Below are 18,644 nucleotides of genomic sequence, written 5' to 3'. Positions count from 1 at the left end.
GCTATCTAAGATTACCTGTTTCACGTTCCGGCACCCGGAATGGCTATCTAAGGCTGTCTCTGCCCCATTCCGGCACCCAGAACGGCTATCTAAGGTGGTCTGCGCGTGATCCGGCACCCATTCTGGCTATCTAAGGTGACTTGTTCAAGCACCCGGAAACGGCTATCTAAGGATGTCTGCACCTTGTTCTGGCCCCTGGATCGGCTATCTAAGGTGGTAAGAGCACCATTCAGGGGCCCAGAACGGCCATCTAAGGTGGTCTGAGGCCCGTTCCAGCACCCAGAAAGGCTATTTAGCCCGGAACGGGTATCTGTGCCTTATTCCGACACCCAGAATGACTATCTAAGGAGGTCTGCGCCCCCTTCCTGTCCCTGGATCAGCTATCTAAGGTGGTCTGCAACCCATTCTGGCACCCTGAAGGGCTGGCTGAGATGGTCAGCGCTCCGTTCCGGCACCCTGAACGGCTGAGTTGGGCTGTGCCCTGTTCCGACACCCAGAACAGCTGACTAAGGTGACCTGCGCCCAGTTCTGGAAGCCGGAATGGCTGGCTAAGGTGACCTGCACCCTGGTCCGGCACCCGGAATGGCTTTCTAACATGGCCATCTCCCCATTCTGGTCCCCTGAGCAGCTATCTAAGATGGCCTGCTCCCCGTTCCGGCTATCTAAGGTGACCTGCACCCCGTTCCGGCACCTGGAACGGCTATCTTAGGTTGCTTGCACCGTGTTCCGGCATCCGAAACAGTTATCTACGGCTGTCTGTGCTCCATTCTGACACCCAGAACGGATATCTTAGGTGGTCTACACGCCGTTAGGCTTTCTAACATGGTCAGCTCCGCATTTTGGTTTCCGTAATGGCCACCTAAGGTAGTCTGCAGCCCTTTCTGGCTATCTAAGGTGACCTGCACCCCGTTCCAGTGCCTGGAAAGGCTATCTTAGGTGGTCTGCGCCCCGTTCTGGCACCCGGAACGACTATCTAAGGTGGTCTGCGCATGTTCCGGCACCCGTCCAGGCTATCTAAGGTGACCTGAGCCCTGTTCCAGCAACCGAAACGGCTATCTAAGGCTGTCTGTGCCCCATTCCGGCACCCGGAATGACTATCTAAGTAGGTCTACGCCACATACCGGCCCCTGGATCGGCTATCTAAGGTGGAAAAAGCACCGTTCAGAAACACAGAATGGCTATCTAAGGTGGCCTGTGGCCAATTCCGCCACCAGGAACAGCTATCGAAGGTGGTCTGCAATCCGTTCCGGCACCCTGAAGTGCTGGCTGAGGTGGTCAGCGATCCGTTCCGGCTGGCAGGGGGCTGTATAGCAGGGAGTCCTATCTAGGGCATACATTAATCATCTTAGGGCCATTTTCAATTAGAGGCGAAATTGGCCATTTTCCCCGATATATCGGCCACGATCAGCCGATTTGCGGAAGATTTCGGCAGCGACGGCAAAAAATGGACGTCAGCTGAAATTTCAGTCAAAATTTATTTATTTTTTTCGTTAAAAATGCGTTTAACGTATTGGGTCGGGTATTTCGGAGGGACATAAAGATGTCCCTCCGAAATCTTTATGTATCTTTATGTGCCTCCAAAAGGGTCTGTATGTATCTTTATGTGTCCCAAGGGTTCTGAAAGAAATCCCCACATTTTTACACAAAAATAGGGATTTTGCACATATATCACCTTTTTTAAAATGGAGAAAAGTTTTCTCCATTTTTACTTGAAAAATTGGCGATATTATCGCGGATGCTAATTGAATACGGCCCTTAGTCCGGCAGCAGCAGCTTCGTACAGGGAGCCTGCTGTGATCTCCCCCCTGGACGGGCAGCGCAGCAGAGATCGCTACAGGGACCTGATCTGGTTCGGCGTTCCTGCATCTGGTCCAGCGGGGGAGCCGTGGTGAATGTGATGATCGCTCCCTCCCAGGTGACAGGCTGTCACTGACACACCACCGGATGGGGATAACACAACTCCTCAGCGGCAGATGTTGCTGCAGGAAGATGGTCCGGTCTGGCTTTCACCGATACCTCCTCATACTCAGCTAAGGACAGTAGCAGTACCTTCCAACATGACCCATTCCATTAGGTACAAAACGCTCTGCTCCTGGACTTCCCACCTAATGTATGATTGCAGACACCTGTGTTGAAACACCTGTGTCATCAACTACCTAGTTCAGCACAGGTGACTGCAATCATACATTAGGTGGGAAGACCAGGAGCAGAGTGTTTTGTACCTAATGGAAGGGGTCATGTTGGAGGGTAGATATAAGTAGCAGAGTACAGTAATACATTAGTGTTACAGACTCCTGTCTCTGTCTGCAGCCTGGTCCCTGATAGAGGAGTCACTATACAGAGCAGCACTGAGAGCAGCCCCTCCCCGGCCTGTAGGCTGGATGCAGTCAGTACACAGACACTCCCAGCTCTGACACTGCAGACCCGGCCTCCTCTTCCCAGCACTACGGGAAGCAACTACCAGGGCTGGGACATAGAACTAACTGAGTGCGCAGAGCAGGTAATGTCTATATACTATAGGTGTAACAGGGAGGGAAGCTGTATATATACTATAGGTGTAACAGGGAGGGAAGCTGTATATATATACTATAGGTGTAACAGGGAGGGAAACTGTATATATACTATAGGTGTAACAGGGAGGGAAACTGTATATATACTATAGGTGTAACAGGGAGGGAAACTGTATATATACTATAGGTGTAACAGGGAGGGAAACTGTATGTATACTATAGGTGTAACAGGGAGGGAAGCTGTATGTATACTATAGGTGTAACAGGGAGGGAAGCTGTATATATACTATAGGTGTAACAGGGAGGGAAGCTGTATATATACTATAGGTGTAACAGGGAGGGAAGCTGTATATATACTATAGGTGTAACAGGGAGGGAAGCTGTATATATACTATAGGTGTAACAGGGAGGGAAGCTGTATATATACTATAGGTGTAACAGGGAGGGAAGCTGTATATATACTATAGGTGTAACAGGGAGGGAAGCTGTATATATATACTATAGGTGTAACAGGGAGGGAAGCTGTATATATATACTATAGGTGTAACAGGGAGGGAAACTGTATATATACTATAGGTGTAACAGGGAGGGAAACTGTATATATACTATAGGTGTAACAGGGAGGGAAACTGTATATATACTATAGGTGTAACAGGGAGGGAAGCTGTATGTATACTATAGGTGTAACAGGGAGGGAAGCTGTATATATACTATAGGTGTAACAGGGAGGGAAGCTGTATATATACTATAGGTGTAACAGGGAGGGAAGCTGTATATATACTATAGGTGTAACAGGGAGGGAAGCTGTATATATACTATAGGTGTAACAGGGAGGGAAGCTGTATATATACTATAGGTGTAACAGGGAGGGAAGCTGTATATATACTATAGGTGTAACAGGGAGGGAAGCTGTATGTATACTATAGGTGTAACAGGGAGGGAAGCTGTATGTATACTATAGGTGTAACAGGGAGGGAAGCTGTATATATACTATAGGTGTAACAGGGAGGGAAGCTGTATATATACTATAGGTGTAACAGGGAGGGAAACTGTATATATACTATAGGTGTAACAGGGAGGGAAGCTGTATATATACTATAGGTGTAACAGGGAGGGAAGCTGTATATATATACTATAGGTGTAACAGGGAGGGAAGCTGTATATATATACTATAGGTGTAACAGGGAGGGAAGCTGTATATATACTATAGGTGTAACAGGGAGGGAAACTGTATATATACTATAGGTGTAACAGGGAGGGAAACTGTATATATACTATAGGTGTAACAGGGAGGGAAACTGTATATATACTATAGGTGTAACAGGGAGGGAAACTGTATATATACTATAGGTGTAACAGGGAGGGAAACTGTATATATACTATAGGTGTAACAGGGAGGGAAACTGTATATATACTATAGGTGTAACAGGGAGGGAAACTGTATATATACTATAGGTGTAACAGGGAGGGAAGCTGTATATATACTATAGGTGTAACAGGGAGGGAAGCTGTATATATACTATAGGTGTAACAGGGAGGGAAGCTGTATATATACTATAGGTGTAACAGGGAGGGAAGCTGTATATATACTATAGGTGTAACAGGGAGGGAAGCTGTATATATACTATAGGTGTAACAGGGAGGGAAACTGTATATATACTATAGGTGTAACAGGGAGGGAAGCTGTATATATACTATAGGTGTAACAGGGAGGGAAGCTGTATATATATACTATAGGTGTAACAGGGAGGGAAGCCGTATATACACTATAGGTGTAACAGGGAGGGAAACTGTATATATACTATAGGTGTAACAGGGAGGGAAACCGTATATATACTATAGGTGTAACAGGGAGGGAAACTGTATATATACTATAGGTGTAACAGGGAGGGAAGCTGTATATATACTATAGGTGTAACAGGGAGGGAAGCTGTATATATACTATAGGTGTAACAGGGAGGGAAGCTGTATATATACTATAGGTGTAACAGGGAGGGAAGCTGTATATATACTATAGGTGTAACAGGGAGGGAAACTGTATATATACTATAGGTGTAACAGGGAGGGAAGCTGTATATATACTATAGGTGTAACAGGGAGGGAAGCTGTATATATATACTATAGGTGTAACAGGGAGGGAAGCTGTATATATATACTATAGGTGTAACAGGGAGGGAAGCTGTATATATACTATAGGTGTAACAGGGAGGGAAACTGTATATATACTATAGGTGTAACAGGGAGGGAAACTGTATATATACTATAGGTGTAACAGGGAGGGAAACTGTATATATACTATAGGTGTAACAGGGAGGGAAACTGTATATATACTATAGGTGTAACAGGGAGGGAAACTGTATATATACTATAGGTGTAACAGGGAGGGAAACTGTATATATACTATAGGTGTAACAGGGAGGGAAGCTGTATATATACTATCGGTGTAACAGGCAGGGAAGCTGTATATATACTATAGGTGTAACAGGGAGGGAAGCTGTATATATACTATAGGTGTAACAGGGAGGGAAGCTGTATATATACTATAGGTGTAACAGGGAGGGAAGCTGTATATATACTATAGGTGTAACAGGGAGGGAAACTGTATATATACTATAGGTGTAACAGGGAGGGAAGCTGTATATATACTATAGGTGTAACAGGGAGGGAAGCTGTATATATATACTATAGGTGTAACAGGGAGGGAAGCCGTATATACACTATAGGTGTAACAGGGAGGGAAGCTGTATATATACTATAGGTGTAACAGGGAGGGAAGCCGTATATATACTATAGGTGTAACAGGGAGGGAAGCCGTATATATACTATAGGTGTAACAGGGAGGGAAGCTGTATATATACTATAGGTGTAACAGGGAGGGAAACTGTATATATACTATAGGTGTAACAGGGAGGGAAGCAGTATATATACTATAGGTGTAACAGGGAGGGAAGCTGTATATATATACTATAGGTGTAACAGGGAGGGAAGCTGTATATATACTATAGGTGTAACAGGGAGGGAAGCTGTATATATACTAAAGGTGTAACAGGGAGGGAAGCTGTATATATACTATAGGTGTAACAGGGAGGGAAGCTGTATATATACTATAGGTGTAACAGGGAGGGAAGCTGTATATATATACTATAGGTGTAACAGGGAGGGAAGCTGTATATACACTATAGGTGTAACAGGGAGGGAAGCTGTATATATACTATAGGTGTAACAGGGAGGGAAACTGTATATATACTATAGGTGTAACAGGGAGGGAAGCAGTATATATACTATAGGTGTAACAGGGAGGGAAACTATATATACTATAGGTGTAACAGGGAGGGAAGCTGTATATATACTATAGGTGTAACAGGGAGGGAAGCTGTATATATGCTATAGGTGTAACAGGGAGGGAAGCTGTATATATACTATAGGTGTAACAGGGAGGGAAGCTGTATATATGCTATAGGTGTAACAGGGAGGGAAGCTGTATATATATATACTATAGGTACAAATTACCGCCACATTTTACCGGCATTTTGCGCCTGTGCAGTAGGGAATTCACTGGGAAGATGGCTGCCGCACCATTTTCCCGGCGGTCTGTGCAGTAGACTCTGGCAGAGTGATAGTCTACTAGTGCCCGGCGCTAAATGACTTGAGGATCTTGATGACTGGCAATCTGATTTGCTGGACCAGCCAAGCAACGCTAAGCTTAGAAAATGTTACATCGTTTAGTGCATGTGATTAACTGGTTGGCTAAGGAGAGTCCCGGTTTCTTTTACTTAGCACTAGGGATGGACATCGGTAGCTGATGGTTAGCAGCAATCAGTGTTCCCGGTTCAATGGAAGGACTACTTCCACCGAATTGTGAGTGTACGATGGTTGGCACCCATCGGATGCAGCTTTCCGGTGCCCATTAGAGGGCTGCAGACACCTGGAAGTGACGTCCGTCATCTCACCTGAGCTAAACTGCATATACATGAAGCTCTACATGTCCGCAGTAAAATCATCCTTTTCTAGCAACTGAATATTCAATTATCGGTGAACTTTGTGAGTCTCAGAACTTGTTTCTATTTTCTGTGTGTGGAGGAATTTCAGGCCCATTGTTTTTTGTTTGTTTGGTTTTTTTTCTGCTCTGTAAATGCAGAATAGAGCCCAATTCCTGACATCTGTGTCATATTATGCTCAGTACAAGTATTACAGCAATCCTACCAGCCTCCTCTTGTTCCCACTGACGGCTCCAGTGCAGCTATAATCTGCAGGAAGCAGCAGGATGGTCTTTCTAATTGTTCTACTACAGCCCCAAAGTGAGAGCTAGCTCTTGGGGACAGACAGTGAAACTGTGCGACAATGACATTATAGCTTAGGTGGAGCACAGAGTTGCAACCATAAGATTTCACTGCCCAGCGTAAGAAACATTTTGGGGCATATTTACTAAAGGCAGGGTTTTTAGAAGTGGAGTTGTCTGTAGCGACCAATCAGATTCTAGCGATTATCTTTTCGATGTTGCTAGATAAATGAAAAGTAGAGTTTGATTGGTTGCTATAGGCTCTATAAACCCGCAGGTGAATATACCCCTTTGTTTCCAGGTCTGCATTACAGGAAAGTAACAATTAGAATATTTATCAATAGTCTGCTGGTGATTAGTAGGATTTAAAAAGTCCCTTATTGCGTTTTTTCTTTACAAGCTGAAGATGACAAAACGATGGCGCAGAGTACAGGGGCTGCACATAGATCATCACAGCGGCTGTAATATAAGGCCCTTGTTTCTAACATATAGAAATCCCCTTCATACAGCAATAAGAGACATTGGGCCGTATTCAATAAGCCGCGAAAAGTCGTTTTCTGTGAAAAATTATCGCGGGTGACGTCATTTCGCCAGTCTGAAAGTTTCCTCCGTATTCAATTAGTTTTTGCGTACGCGAAAACGCAACGCAATGCAATGTAATAAGCGAAAAAGTTTTGCCTATGAATAGGTAGGTGTCGAAAAAGTGCAGAATTGGGGTTTTGGGGTGTAAACTTCTAATAAAAAAAACAAAACACCTGCAGCCTTGGGACAGTCCCCCAAAGGTAAACTGCATGGAAAAAAAAAAAAGTAAAAAAAAATACTTTAGATCACCCCAAAAAAGTACTTTTGTTTTGGGGGCAAAAAAGTCCAAAGTTGGGGGACAAACTTAAAAACTAGCGAAATAGACTCCAGGGGGTCCCCCAAGTATACATTTTAACAACTTAAAAATATGCTTGCACCCATTTTCATGTACCCCAAAATTTGTTGGGACTATTTATTTTGAGCCAAAAAACCTGCTAAACGCTATTCTTCACCACTTGTGCAAAGACGCGAAATAGCCCAAATACCTTCAGCAGGCCTACTCGGGGGGTATCTAGAGTGATCCCCAATGTCAGAGCATCTTTTGGGAGTATGTCAGGCTGATTTCCCCAAATCTGACAGTACTTTTCGCATGTTACAGTTTCGCCGGGTCCTGTTTTCGACGATTTTTAATTGAATACGGGGAAAAGCGGGCACGCGTTCAATACTTTTTCGCATTGAAAACCCGCAATGTAGGTGAAAAGTCCAGCATGTGAAAAGTACAGGACTTTTTGCCTGGAATGAAATATGCCTCATAGGGGGAGATGTGGCCGTGTCTAAAGGCGCAGTAACTCTGACATAGGAGCCGCATCTGCCACAGGCCTTGAGCAAGCACCGAGACGGAATAGCGCCAGAGATGTGCGAGTTCGACTCTACCTGTTCTTTTGGCTAAATTAGTTATCCTATTGGCTATCATCTGTCACGTGTTTTGGATAGCCAATAGGATAAATCGAACTTGTGCTAATTTGGCGTAAAGAATGGAGTAGCTGCAAGCGGACGTCTCAGTATGATCTGAATGGGGCGCGGCATTAGTATAATAATACATCTGCGCCTGATGCAGAATCAGCCCCATAAAGTTTTATTTCAATGTTTTACATAACGTGGTGACTTAGGGCCTGATTCAGACCCGGTCGCAAGTGCTGTGCGCTCGCAGCCAGGTCGATGGTGGGCCAGTGCGCATGAGGGAGCTGGCTCCGTCGTGCGCATGCGCGAGACCCGGCTAGCGACGGGCACTCTGTCTCTCCGGGTCTCGCAACAAAGGGGGCGAGCTGTCGATGGTAAGTGACAGCTCGCCCCCTTTGGCGGGCGGGCCGGGGGAGTGGCTGACCAAACAAAGGCGTTCCCATGTGAACGCCTACCGTTTGGGGGCGGCCCCACTGACATCACGAGTGATGTTAGTGGAGAGATATCGGCTCTGTTAGAGCCGAAATCTCTCTGGGGCTTGCGGAAACGAGGCCCTACCACAAGGGTCTCGTCACAAGCCCGATGGTCACGATGGTCTTGACCATCGCGACCAATCATCATGGCCACTCGCAATAGCTGTGGGTGGTCACCCACAGCTATGCGAGCGGCCAGGAGGCCGTTAATAAAAAAGAAACACAAGCCCGGCCCTGATTCAGAGCGAGCGCTCTGTCAGAGCGTCTGGCTCTGAATCAGGCCCATAGTGTATATATAATAAAAGGTAACGGTCCAGTGGGAACCTGGGGCCCCTTTGGGGTTGTGTGATTGCGGCTACGGGGCTGGAGTCCGGCTGTGTAAGGGGTGTCCCCATGCTTAGTGCGGTAGTATGGACCGCAGCAGTGACATGCCGCCACCGCCGCACAATAACCCCACCTACCCCCACAGTACAGAGACGGCTGGTAGAGGCTTTCCAGGAATCTGCAGTCCCAATATATGCAGGTGAGCGATGTTTTGCTACTGCGTATGTGCGAAAAGTCCCAAATACCATTACTGCGCAAAGCAGTGTGAGCGATGCCGTTCTCAGTTGTGTACAGAACACTTGAGAGAAGTTTGGGAGCCCCGGGTGTTTCAGGGTGGAGACTGGGAGGTGACCTATAGTGTTCACAAAAAGGGGCCGTGTAATGGGTTTTGTATGGGCGTGCCTGGAAATTAGAGACGCGCACGGACCACCATGTTTTTGTTTTGGCAAAACCACCCTGAAATATTTTGGCTCTTTTCTGTTCTGGTTTTGGATTTCTTTATCATTTATAAAAAAAAAAACATCTAAAATCATGTAATTTGGACCTATGTACAGTACGTGCAATCCAAAACCCGAGATTAGTTTATTAAATCTGAGTTCTGAACTAAGGGCCTGATTCAGATCCGGTCGCAAGCGCTGAGCGCTCGCAACCGGGTCGATGGTGGCCCACTGGGCATGCGCTCGACGGCGCCGGCTCTGTCGTGCGCATGCGTGAGACCCGGATAGCGACGGGCGCTCTGACGCTCCGGGTCTCGTACCAAAGGGGCGAGCTGTCGATGGTGAGTGACAGCTCGCCCCCTTTGGGCCTGATTCAGAGCCGGACACTCTGACAGAGCGCTCGCTCTGAATCAGGGCGTTTTTGTTTTTTTTGGAGCGGCCTCCGAGCCCGCTCGCATAGCTGTGGGTGACCACCCACAGCTATTGCGAGCGGCCAGGATGATGGTTGCGATGGTCAAGACCATCGCGACCATCGGGCTTGTGACGAGACCCTTGTAGTAGGGTCTCGTGGCCGCAAGCCCCAGAGAGCTTCCGGCTCTAATAGAGCCGGAAGCTCTCCCACTGACATAACTGGTGATGTCAGTGGGGCCGCCCCCAAACGGCAGGCATTCCGTCGGGAACGCCTCCGTTTGGCCGGCCCCGGCCCGCCCACCAAAGGGGGCAATCTCACTCACCATGCGCACGACTGAGCCGGCTACATCGTGCGCATGCCCAGTGGGCCACCATCGACCCGGTTGCGAGCGCTCAGCACTTGCGACCGGGTCTGAATCAGGCCCTCTGTTCTACTCGAATTGGAACCTCTAACTTTGTGTGTGTCCGGTTCTCAGCAAAAAGAAAGCGCACATCTCGACTGGCGAGCGCTGCTGCACTCCTAATTACTAATCAGAGGCCATGCTTAGTTGCATTAGAGGAGAGTAGGTAAAGTAGATGCCAATATGGGAGTGTTTACAATCCCCATAGCAAATGCACAGCCTGAAAGTGGGCGCCTCAGCGTTTGTATACTGCATGGCACCGTACCGCACAAAGGAAAGATGAGATTGGCATTTGCTGTGTCTGCATTACCAGCCATCTCTGAATCAGGCCCTCCGTGCCAGACTGGAGGGCACCATGTGTGGCTGCAGCAATGGGATCTGATTTCCCGACCTCTGGATCTCAGTTATGTGTAGAAGTGGCAGCCAAATCCTGGTGCAGGTCTCCTGTAGGTATTTTTGTGCATTAGATTTAAGAAATCATTCCCCATCAAGACATAGGGGTGCCAGGGAGTGGAAGGGGATGAGCCATGTTCTCTCTGGCAGGGGACGGGAGCATACCCCTCTACCAGTATCCATGTGTGAAAACACTCCAGGCTGATTTACGCGCATGAACCAGTCTGATTTGGCTAAAGTGCCAGGGGCTGAATAATGTACTGCCAATATAGGAGTAGAACATTGTGTATAAAGGGCAGTGTAGTCATATATAAAGTGCATCATCTTGTACAGGATGCCAGTGCACGGAATCTGGCAGTCAGAATCCCGACGCTAGCATCCCGATAGGGTTACGATACCGACACTTGTCGGTCAGTATTCTAACCCTCCCTCCCTGGAGCCTGGCCCTAACCACCCCCGCTAGTGCCTAAACCTATTCCTCCCCCCTTAGTGCCTAACCCTTCCCCTAACCCCGCTACTTACTGTCAGGATGCAGGAGGTCGGATGCCAGCGCCGGGTTCTGACGGGTGTCGGGATTCCGGCACCGGAATTCTAAGCACCGGCATCCCGACTGTCTGGATTTTAACCACATCGCATCTTGTACCTACTGGATTATCACCAGCATCTGTAACTGTAGTGTTAGAGCTCTTGTCAGAGCTATTTTTGAACATTTATAATCATTCTGCTTTCAAGATTTTCCTTGAACGATTTCACTTGCACTTGGTGAGTGTTTGGGGGTGCAGTGCCACCAGTAGACGTGGTCAGTAGTGGCAGGTTACTAATGATAGGGGATCCTTAGAACCACAGTTATTAATTGGTGACCACAGACCAGGTGGCATTATAAGCCCATCCTGTTACATCACAACTGGTGGCATCAGTGTAGAAGAAGATACTCAGAGGGAACAGGATGGCAAAGTAATGAGAGGTGGCACGGGAAATAGTCCACTCTTGCACATGCCAGCAGAATTCAGGACTCCTCTGGGATTTATCATTGGTGCGTTCTGTATCGCATTTAATGCAGACTGCTACACGCGCCAGGGTTGTAAGCATAGGAGTTCTGCCTTCCACCTCCACTTTATGGTCAGGGAATGACCCTAAGCTCCTAAGTACACAAGGACAGATGTCTTCAGGTGCTTCAGTGCCCCCTATAAGAAAACTGATCTGCTCTCAATGCCTGGCTAATTTGTTCTATCCAGGTCCAGTCCTGTGGAGCCTGTTCCATCCAAGAAGAGGGCTCAGACCTTGAAGATGACTCATGTCTTGGGTGAATGTTTTGCTTGGCAATAAGGGGTGAATGGTACAGTGTAGTGGTCAGCCAGGCACTACACACCCCGACAATGAGCTGTTTAAGAGTAAGACTAAACAATCACTTTATTTTCCTCCGTCTCCACAGTTGGAGAACTTGCTTTGTGAGGCTTGGACAAGGAATGAGTGTACGTTTTAGCTTACACGCCAGTTGCAGGACAAACATGGACAAATGGGAAATTGTTATGGTTAAGGCCAGAGACTTGGCTCCAGTGGATGTGGCTCACCAAAATCTTTAGCTCATGACTTGGGAAGTGACCTTTAAACTCTTTACTTTCTTGGGAGATGTCTTATTCTGATGAATCTGAAAAAGGGTCCTTGATTTTTGGTTGTTTTTCCAGTAAAAAGAGTCCATCAAAATGGCCGCAGAGTGTGTTTGTTCCGGTAGACAAAATAGACTTCTTATGGATGAGAACGTTCCAAATCGAACTCCCCTGAAAAACTGCATAATGATGCATATACACACAGTCAGATTTGTTGTCCGATATGAACGATAACGATTTAAAAAATCGTTCAATCATTCATATCCGAAATAAAATCTGACGTGTAACTGCAACGATGAACGATGCTCGTTCCCGCATATCGGATAATGATATCTGACATCGTCTGTGTTTGCAGTCAATTTTTGACAATTTCATTAATTTTAATATTGTAAGAAATCGTTCAAACGTTCAAATCGTTGGTAAAATCATTCAATCGTTCATCTGACAGATCAGACCGTGTGTATGCACCATAAGTCTCACCTTCGCTTGATCACAAGCACAACAGTCTGTCCCCAAGATCACATTGGTTGCTCGTCTGGTGTAGTTGAAGGATGTCAACCTCAAGAGGAGTCATCTTTTTGCAATGAAAGTATAGAGCAGGGTCGTGCGATGGGCAGACCACAATATTCCGGTGATATTGGCCAAGTAGTCACATGCGTTCCTTGTCGTCACTGATGGTCCAATAGCTTTTCCATCCGATTAATCTGTTCCCTCTGCTTGCAATGCACATTCTCAAGGGCGGGTAATATTCCTGTGTGCTTCATGCACCTTCTAGGCAATGCTGCTGGGCAAATGTTTTGCCACTATTGGTACATGCTGGGTACTGTTGAATCATGTTGAAACCATCCCCTGACTGTTTAGTAGATCACACTCTACACCAAGTTTTTGTTAGGAAATTCCTGGCCTCAGATTGGGAGCAATGTGCCAGGGGCTGCCGTGTATTGTACAGTGATGGCGGCCAGTTACTCCAGTTACTCTCACACTGGCTGAGTATCTTCTGACTGGTAATCAGGAAACAGAAGCAGCTGATCCGTAACCTCCCTGTTCCTGACTGTGACTGATATTTAAGGTTATTCTGATTTAATTGCTGAAAAATGTAGCAGATAAATAAAACGATTGTATAATCCCGTTGTTTTCTGTGTAAATAGTACAGTATTAAGTGGGTTAGTTCGTCTCTTACCTGCCATCACAATGCAAATGAAGGTTTCATTCAATAACACTACTAAAGCTTTTTTATGCATTGTGTAGTTGCTTTGGAACAGGAGCCAGAATTTCTAACGATACAGAACTGCTAAAGCTGTTGTACCCTTTGTTCTAGTATGAGCGGGCATACTGTATATTATATCGAGAGCGCCATTGCGGTAATAAATTATCACCGTGATATGACAGGAAATATCTTATTCTCAGCACTGATCCCTCTCAGCATCGGGATTTAATCACATCGGCACCGCAGCTGCCGGACTTGGGCTGGTGCCGCAGCATAACACAAGGTATATTTCAGTTATTACAATCCCATTGCATCAGGGATTAACCTGTTTATTGGCAGACTCCGTCCTGGCACTGTAACATAATTAAATACATCTTTGCATTTTTAATATATACATGGTGCCCACTGCCGAAATTAACACAGGACGCTGCTGCAACACTGAGGGTTCCAATGCCGAAGGCGCCATTTTAGCCACGAGGATTGGTCCATTATAGTCACATGTATATTAAGGTCCCATATAAGTAATACCGCCCCCATTTGTGAGGTATTACAGCTGACGCACAGCATTGCGCCTTTCTCTGTATGCACAAGCAGAGAGGGGCCCTGTGATAGGTCAGGTTGGGGATAGTTGGTAGAAGAGGAGGGGCAGTTGGTCTGGGAAGTGTGAGGAGGAGAATGGCTGTGGCGGCCATTTTGAGAGGTGAGGACATCAGGGCTGTGTGAAATGACTTCAAGATTAATACAGGGGTCAGTCATCATTTGGATATAAATACATATATAGGCCTTTGCAAGTTGGCTAGCATAGAGATACAGGAGCTTATGCAGACCCGGTCGTTAGCTCTACGAGCTCGCAACCGGGTCGATGTTGCTCTAGTGCGCATGCACGAAACTCGGCTAACGACTAGTGATCCGTCGTTAGGGGTCTCGTAGCAGACTGGGCGAGTTGTCGATGTTGAGTGACAGCTCGCTCCGTTTGCTGGGCGGGCCGGGGGCGTGCCCGGCCAAACGGAGGCGTTCCTGTCGGAACGCTTGCCGTTTGGGGACGGCCCCACTGACATCAGTGGGGAGCTTCCTGCTCAAACAGAGCAGGAAGCTCCCTGGGGCTAAAGGTTGACGAGACCCTACCTTAGGGTCTCATCGTAAGCCCAGATGGTCGCAATGGTCTTGACCATCGCGACCATCACCCTTAGCGGTCGTTAGAGCTGTGGGTGTTAACCCACAGCCTAACGACCGACATGGAGGCGGCCGTTCAGGATGCAAGCGGCCGCCATGTTTCAGAACGACCGCTTGCATCCTACAACCGCCTCTGAATGAGGCCCACAGTCCTGACACTGGAGTGTATGTATGTGTGTGTGTGTATATATATATATTATTATTACTCCTGTGTCGGGACTGTATTTCTATGCTAGCCAACATACAAAGGCCTCTCTGTGCATTGACCCCGTCACCTTGTCAGGTCCCTAATTACTATTATTACATATTGGACTTTAGTGTTACCTAATGACTTTCCTGTCCGAGTTAGTGTGTGCTGTGAGCCTCACCATTAATAAGTAATAATATATGCTATTAGTCTGGTAGGGGGCTATTCAGTTACTAGCGCGGTCAGTGCCAGGCGTCCAATGGAGCAATTAAATTATTGCTCTGTTTGGGCATAAACCGCCAGCGCTTCTGCTCGCCCCACCTGAGAAATGTGCAATAAGTCCTGGATTTGGGCACCCAGGCTACAGTCTAAATAGACGTAACAAGCGCGATAATTGGGCGCCCATTAATTAGCGCTCCTTTAATGCAACTGAATTGCCCCCAATAGTGTTTTGGACATTGCATTGATTTTAATGTCTTACTGTGCATCTGTTATTTGTCTTTTGGGAGTGTTAGTTTCTACTGAACTGAAGCCCAGTGATGAGTGTTTATACATATCATCGTAAGGTTTATTTACATGCGTTTTTCACAGTATCTTTATCTTTGAATAATTGCGCTGCACTGGTTTGACAGACAGACTGTACTGGTTGCAGAAAAAATACCCCAGTTCTTTTACATACCACCTGAGGCGGGAGGCGGAAATGTAGTCTGGGGTTTCAGCGACAAGAGCGATAATTATTGGGTGCCCAGAACAATTGTATTCTCCGTCAGGCGCCCATTATTTATTGTGGCGCAGAAAGCAATTGCATTCCTCTATTTGTGCCTGTTCTAGGTACTGTCCTCACCTCTATACAGGGCTGTGGCACCGCAAGAGACTATGGGCCTGATTCAGACCTGGTCGCAAGCGCTGAGCACTCGCAACCGGGTCGATGGTTGCCCACAGCGCATGCGCACGACGGAGCCGGTTTTGTCGTGCGCATGCGCGAGACCCGGCTAGAGACGGGCAATCCGTTGCTCCGGGTCTCGTACCAAAGGGGGCGAGCTGTCGATGTTGAGTGACAGCTCGGCCCTTTTGGTGGGTGGGCCTGGGGGGTGGCTGCCCAAACAGAGGCGTTCCCATGAGAACGCCTACCGTTTGGGGGCGGTCCCACTGACCTCACCAGTGATGTCAGTGGGAGAGCTTCCGGCTCAATTTGAGCAAGAAGGTCTCTGGGGCTTGCGGCCACGAGACCTTACCACAAGGGTCTCGTCACAAGCCCGATGGTCGCGATGGTCTTGACCATCATCATGGCCGCTTGCTATAGCTGTGGGTGGTCACCCACAGCTATGCGAGCGGCCAGGAGGCCACTCCAAAAATAAAAAAAAACACCCTGATTCAGAGCGTCCGGCTCTGAATCAGGCCCTATATCTCAGGTGAGGAGATGACCAAGGTACACGAGTCACCCACTGTACCCTCACCCCTCGGGGTATCACACACACATTATAATAATCGCTTCCATTTAATGCCCTATTATAACAACTATACTGACGGCCTAATATGACTGTGCTGACACATGTTGTGATTTCTCTCCTAACAGGACTGGTGTAAAGATGTCTCCCCGTAATCCATGCTGTGGTCTCATCATTGTGTCCTCCAAGAAGCCAGGTGAGAGATCTCTCCCTGTAACCAGTAACAGTGACCCTGGCACCGCGCACATAGTAATTACATCCGTCAGATGTGGTGATTTGCAGGGACGGAAATGGTCACATGTTTAGGCTTCCGCCAATGATTGGCCAGAAAGACGAAATTATTTTGCTGCATTCAGTACATTGGAAGTGCCCCCGTTATACAGCAGGAATGTTCCTTTTTTGTTTGATTAACACAATTCTGTTATTATTTATTATATGTATGTTAAATCCTTTGCTCTGGGGGCCTGATTCAGAGCCGCTCGTAAGCGGCCGCTCGTTCGCTCCGAGCGATGTTCGCACATCTGCACATGCGTACGGGTCGTAATGCGCATGCGCCAACCAGTCAGTGCGGTCGGAAATCGTGTGCTCGCAAAACAGCGAGTGCCTGCTAATTTGAGTGACAGGATGAGGCGTTTGTGGGTGGTAACAGGGGAAGGTGCTTGAAAACGGGGAGTGGAGATCCGAACGCAGGCGTGCCAAATGGTCAAAACGGGCGTTTTAAGGGTGTGCATAATTAACAAAGCAGCGTCATCGACCACGTCACTTGGTTGTCTTTTAGCCTGAACTGCTCGCATGATTGCGGTAGGAAAATGCTACCACAAGAATAGCGAGCAGTTCATACGCCTTTCGATGTACTCGATTAATCAAATAAATAGCGGAGATGACGTATGATGCGAGCGGCCAAGGGGCGTCTTTATAAAATAGCGAGCGCATGTTTCGGACGCTCGCTCAGACATAGAGTCGTCAACAGACCGCAAAGAGCGAGCGCTCAATTTAAATAGCCAGCCCCTTTTTCTGAACGAGCGAGCGCAAATAGCGTCCGGCTCTGAATCAGCCCTGGGTTCATTTGCGAACATAGGGCCTGTTTCAGAGCCGGACACTATTTGCGGTCGTTCGTCCAGAAAATAGGGGTGGCTATTCAAATGAACCGTTCGCTCTTTGCGGTCTGTTCACGCCTCTATGTCTGAACGAGCAAACAAAACTTGCGGTCGTTTTTTGAAAAAATACGCCCCCTGGCCGCTCGCATCCTACGTCATGTCCGCTATTTATTAGATTAATCGAGTACATCGACCAGCGTATGAGCTGCTCGCTATTCTTGTGGTTGATTTTTGCTACCACAATCTTGCGAGCAGTTCTGGCTATAAAATAACCCAGTGACGTGGTCAATGACGCTGCTGTATTAATTATGCACTCCCTTAAAATGCCCGTTTTGACCTTTAAGCACGCCTGCGTTCGGATCTCCACTCCCCATTTTCAAGCACCTTCCCTTGTTACCACCCACATACGCCTCATTCTGTCACTCAAAATAGCAGGCATTCGCTATTTAGCGAACAAACGATTTTCGGACGCACTGACTGGTTCGCGCATGCGTATTACGATCCGTACGCATGCGCAGTTGGGCAAACATCGCTCGGAGCGAACGAGCGGCCGCTTACGAGCGGCTCTGAATCAGGCCCATAGGCCATTAGGATTTAGGCCCTCATTCAGAGCCGTACGCTCTGAGCAGAGCGCACGCTCTGAATGAGGGCCGCCCTCCATAAAAATGGAGCGTCCTCCTGGACGCTCGTATAGCTGTGGGTCACCACCCACAGCCTATACGAGCGTGCAGTTTGATGGCCGCGATGGTCTTGACCATCGCGACCATCGAAACTGCGAGCCGGAGCCTGCGGTTGAGGTTTTCAACCGCAAGCCCCGGAGTGATTTTGGCTCTATCAGAGCCAAAATCACTCCCACTGACATCACTAGTGATGTCAGTGGGGCCGGCTTCTGACGGGAGGCGTTCCCTTGGGAGCGCCCCCGTCAGGGAGGCACGCCCCCGGCACGCCCACCAAAGACAGCACGCCCCCTTTGATCAGACACAACGAGCGAAGGAAAGTCCTTCGCTCGTCGCGTGTGGCGCATGCGCACGACGGAGCTCCCTCCGTCGTGCGCATGCTCAGTGCAGAACATCGACCCACTTGCGAACGGACAGCCGCTCGCGAGTGGGTCTGAATCAGGCCCTTAGGCCGGATGTACTAAGCATCACATCTGCATTCTGGTACAATCCGCCTCTTATTAATATCACCTAGAAATGCGATTAAAATCTCAAAGGA

At 47.6% G+C, this 18,644-nt stretch overlaps 1 protein-coding gene across 1 annotated transcript in view; it reads left to right on the top strand.

Moving 5' to 3' along the window:
* The first annotated feature begins 2,423 nt into the window (after positions 1-2,423).
* LOC148474559 (von Willebrand factor A domain-containing protein 5A-like) overlaps positions 2,424-18,644 on the top strand; it is a 49,535-nt gene continuing 33,314 nt past the window's right edge. The window contains exons 1-2 of the mRNA XM_088458414.1: positions 2,424-2,500; positions 16,461-16,528. Of these exons, the coding sequence (XP_088314540.1) occupies positions 16,474-16,528 (55 nt within the window). The 5' untranslated portion in view covers positions 2,424-2,500; positions 16,461-16,473. The remainder of the gene's footprint in view (positions 2,501-16,460; positions 16,529-18,644) is intronic.

Source organism: Taudactylus pleione, unplaced genomic scaffold (genome assembly GCF_031769625.1).
Source record: "Taudactylus pleione unplaced genomic scaffold, aTauple2 ptg000830l, whole genome shotgun sequence".
In the NCBI taxonomy this organism is placed as follows: domain Eukaryota; kingdom Metazoa; phylum Chordata; class Amphibia; order Anura; family Myobatrachidae; genus Taudactylus; species Taudactylus pleione.
The sequence above is the reverse complement of the archived record's forward strand: the minus strand, read 5'-3'. Positions and strand labels throughout refer to the sequence as shown.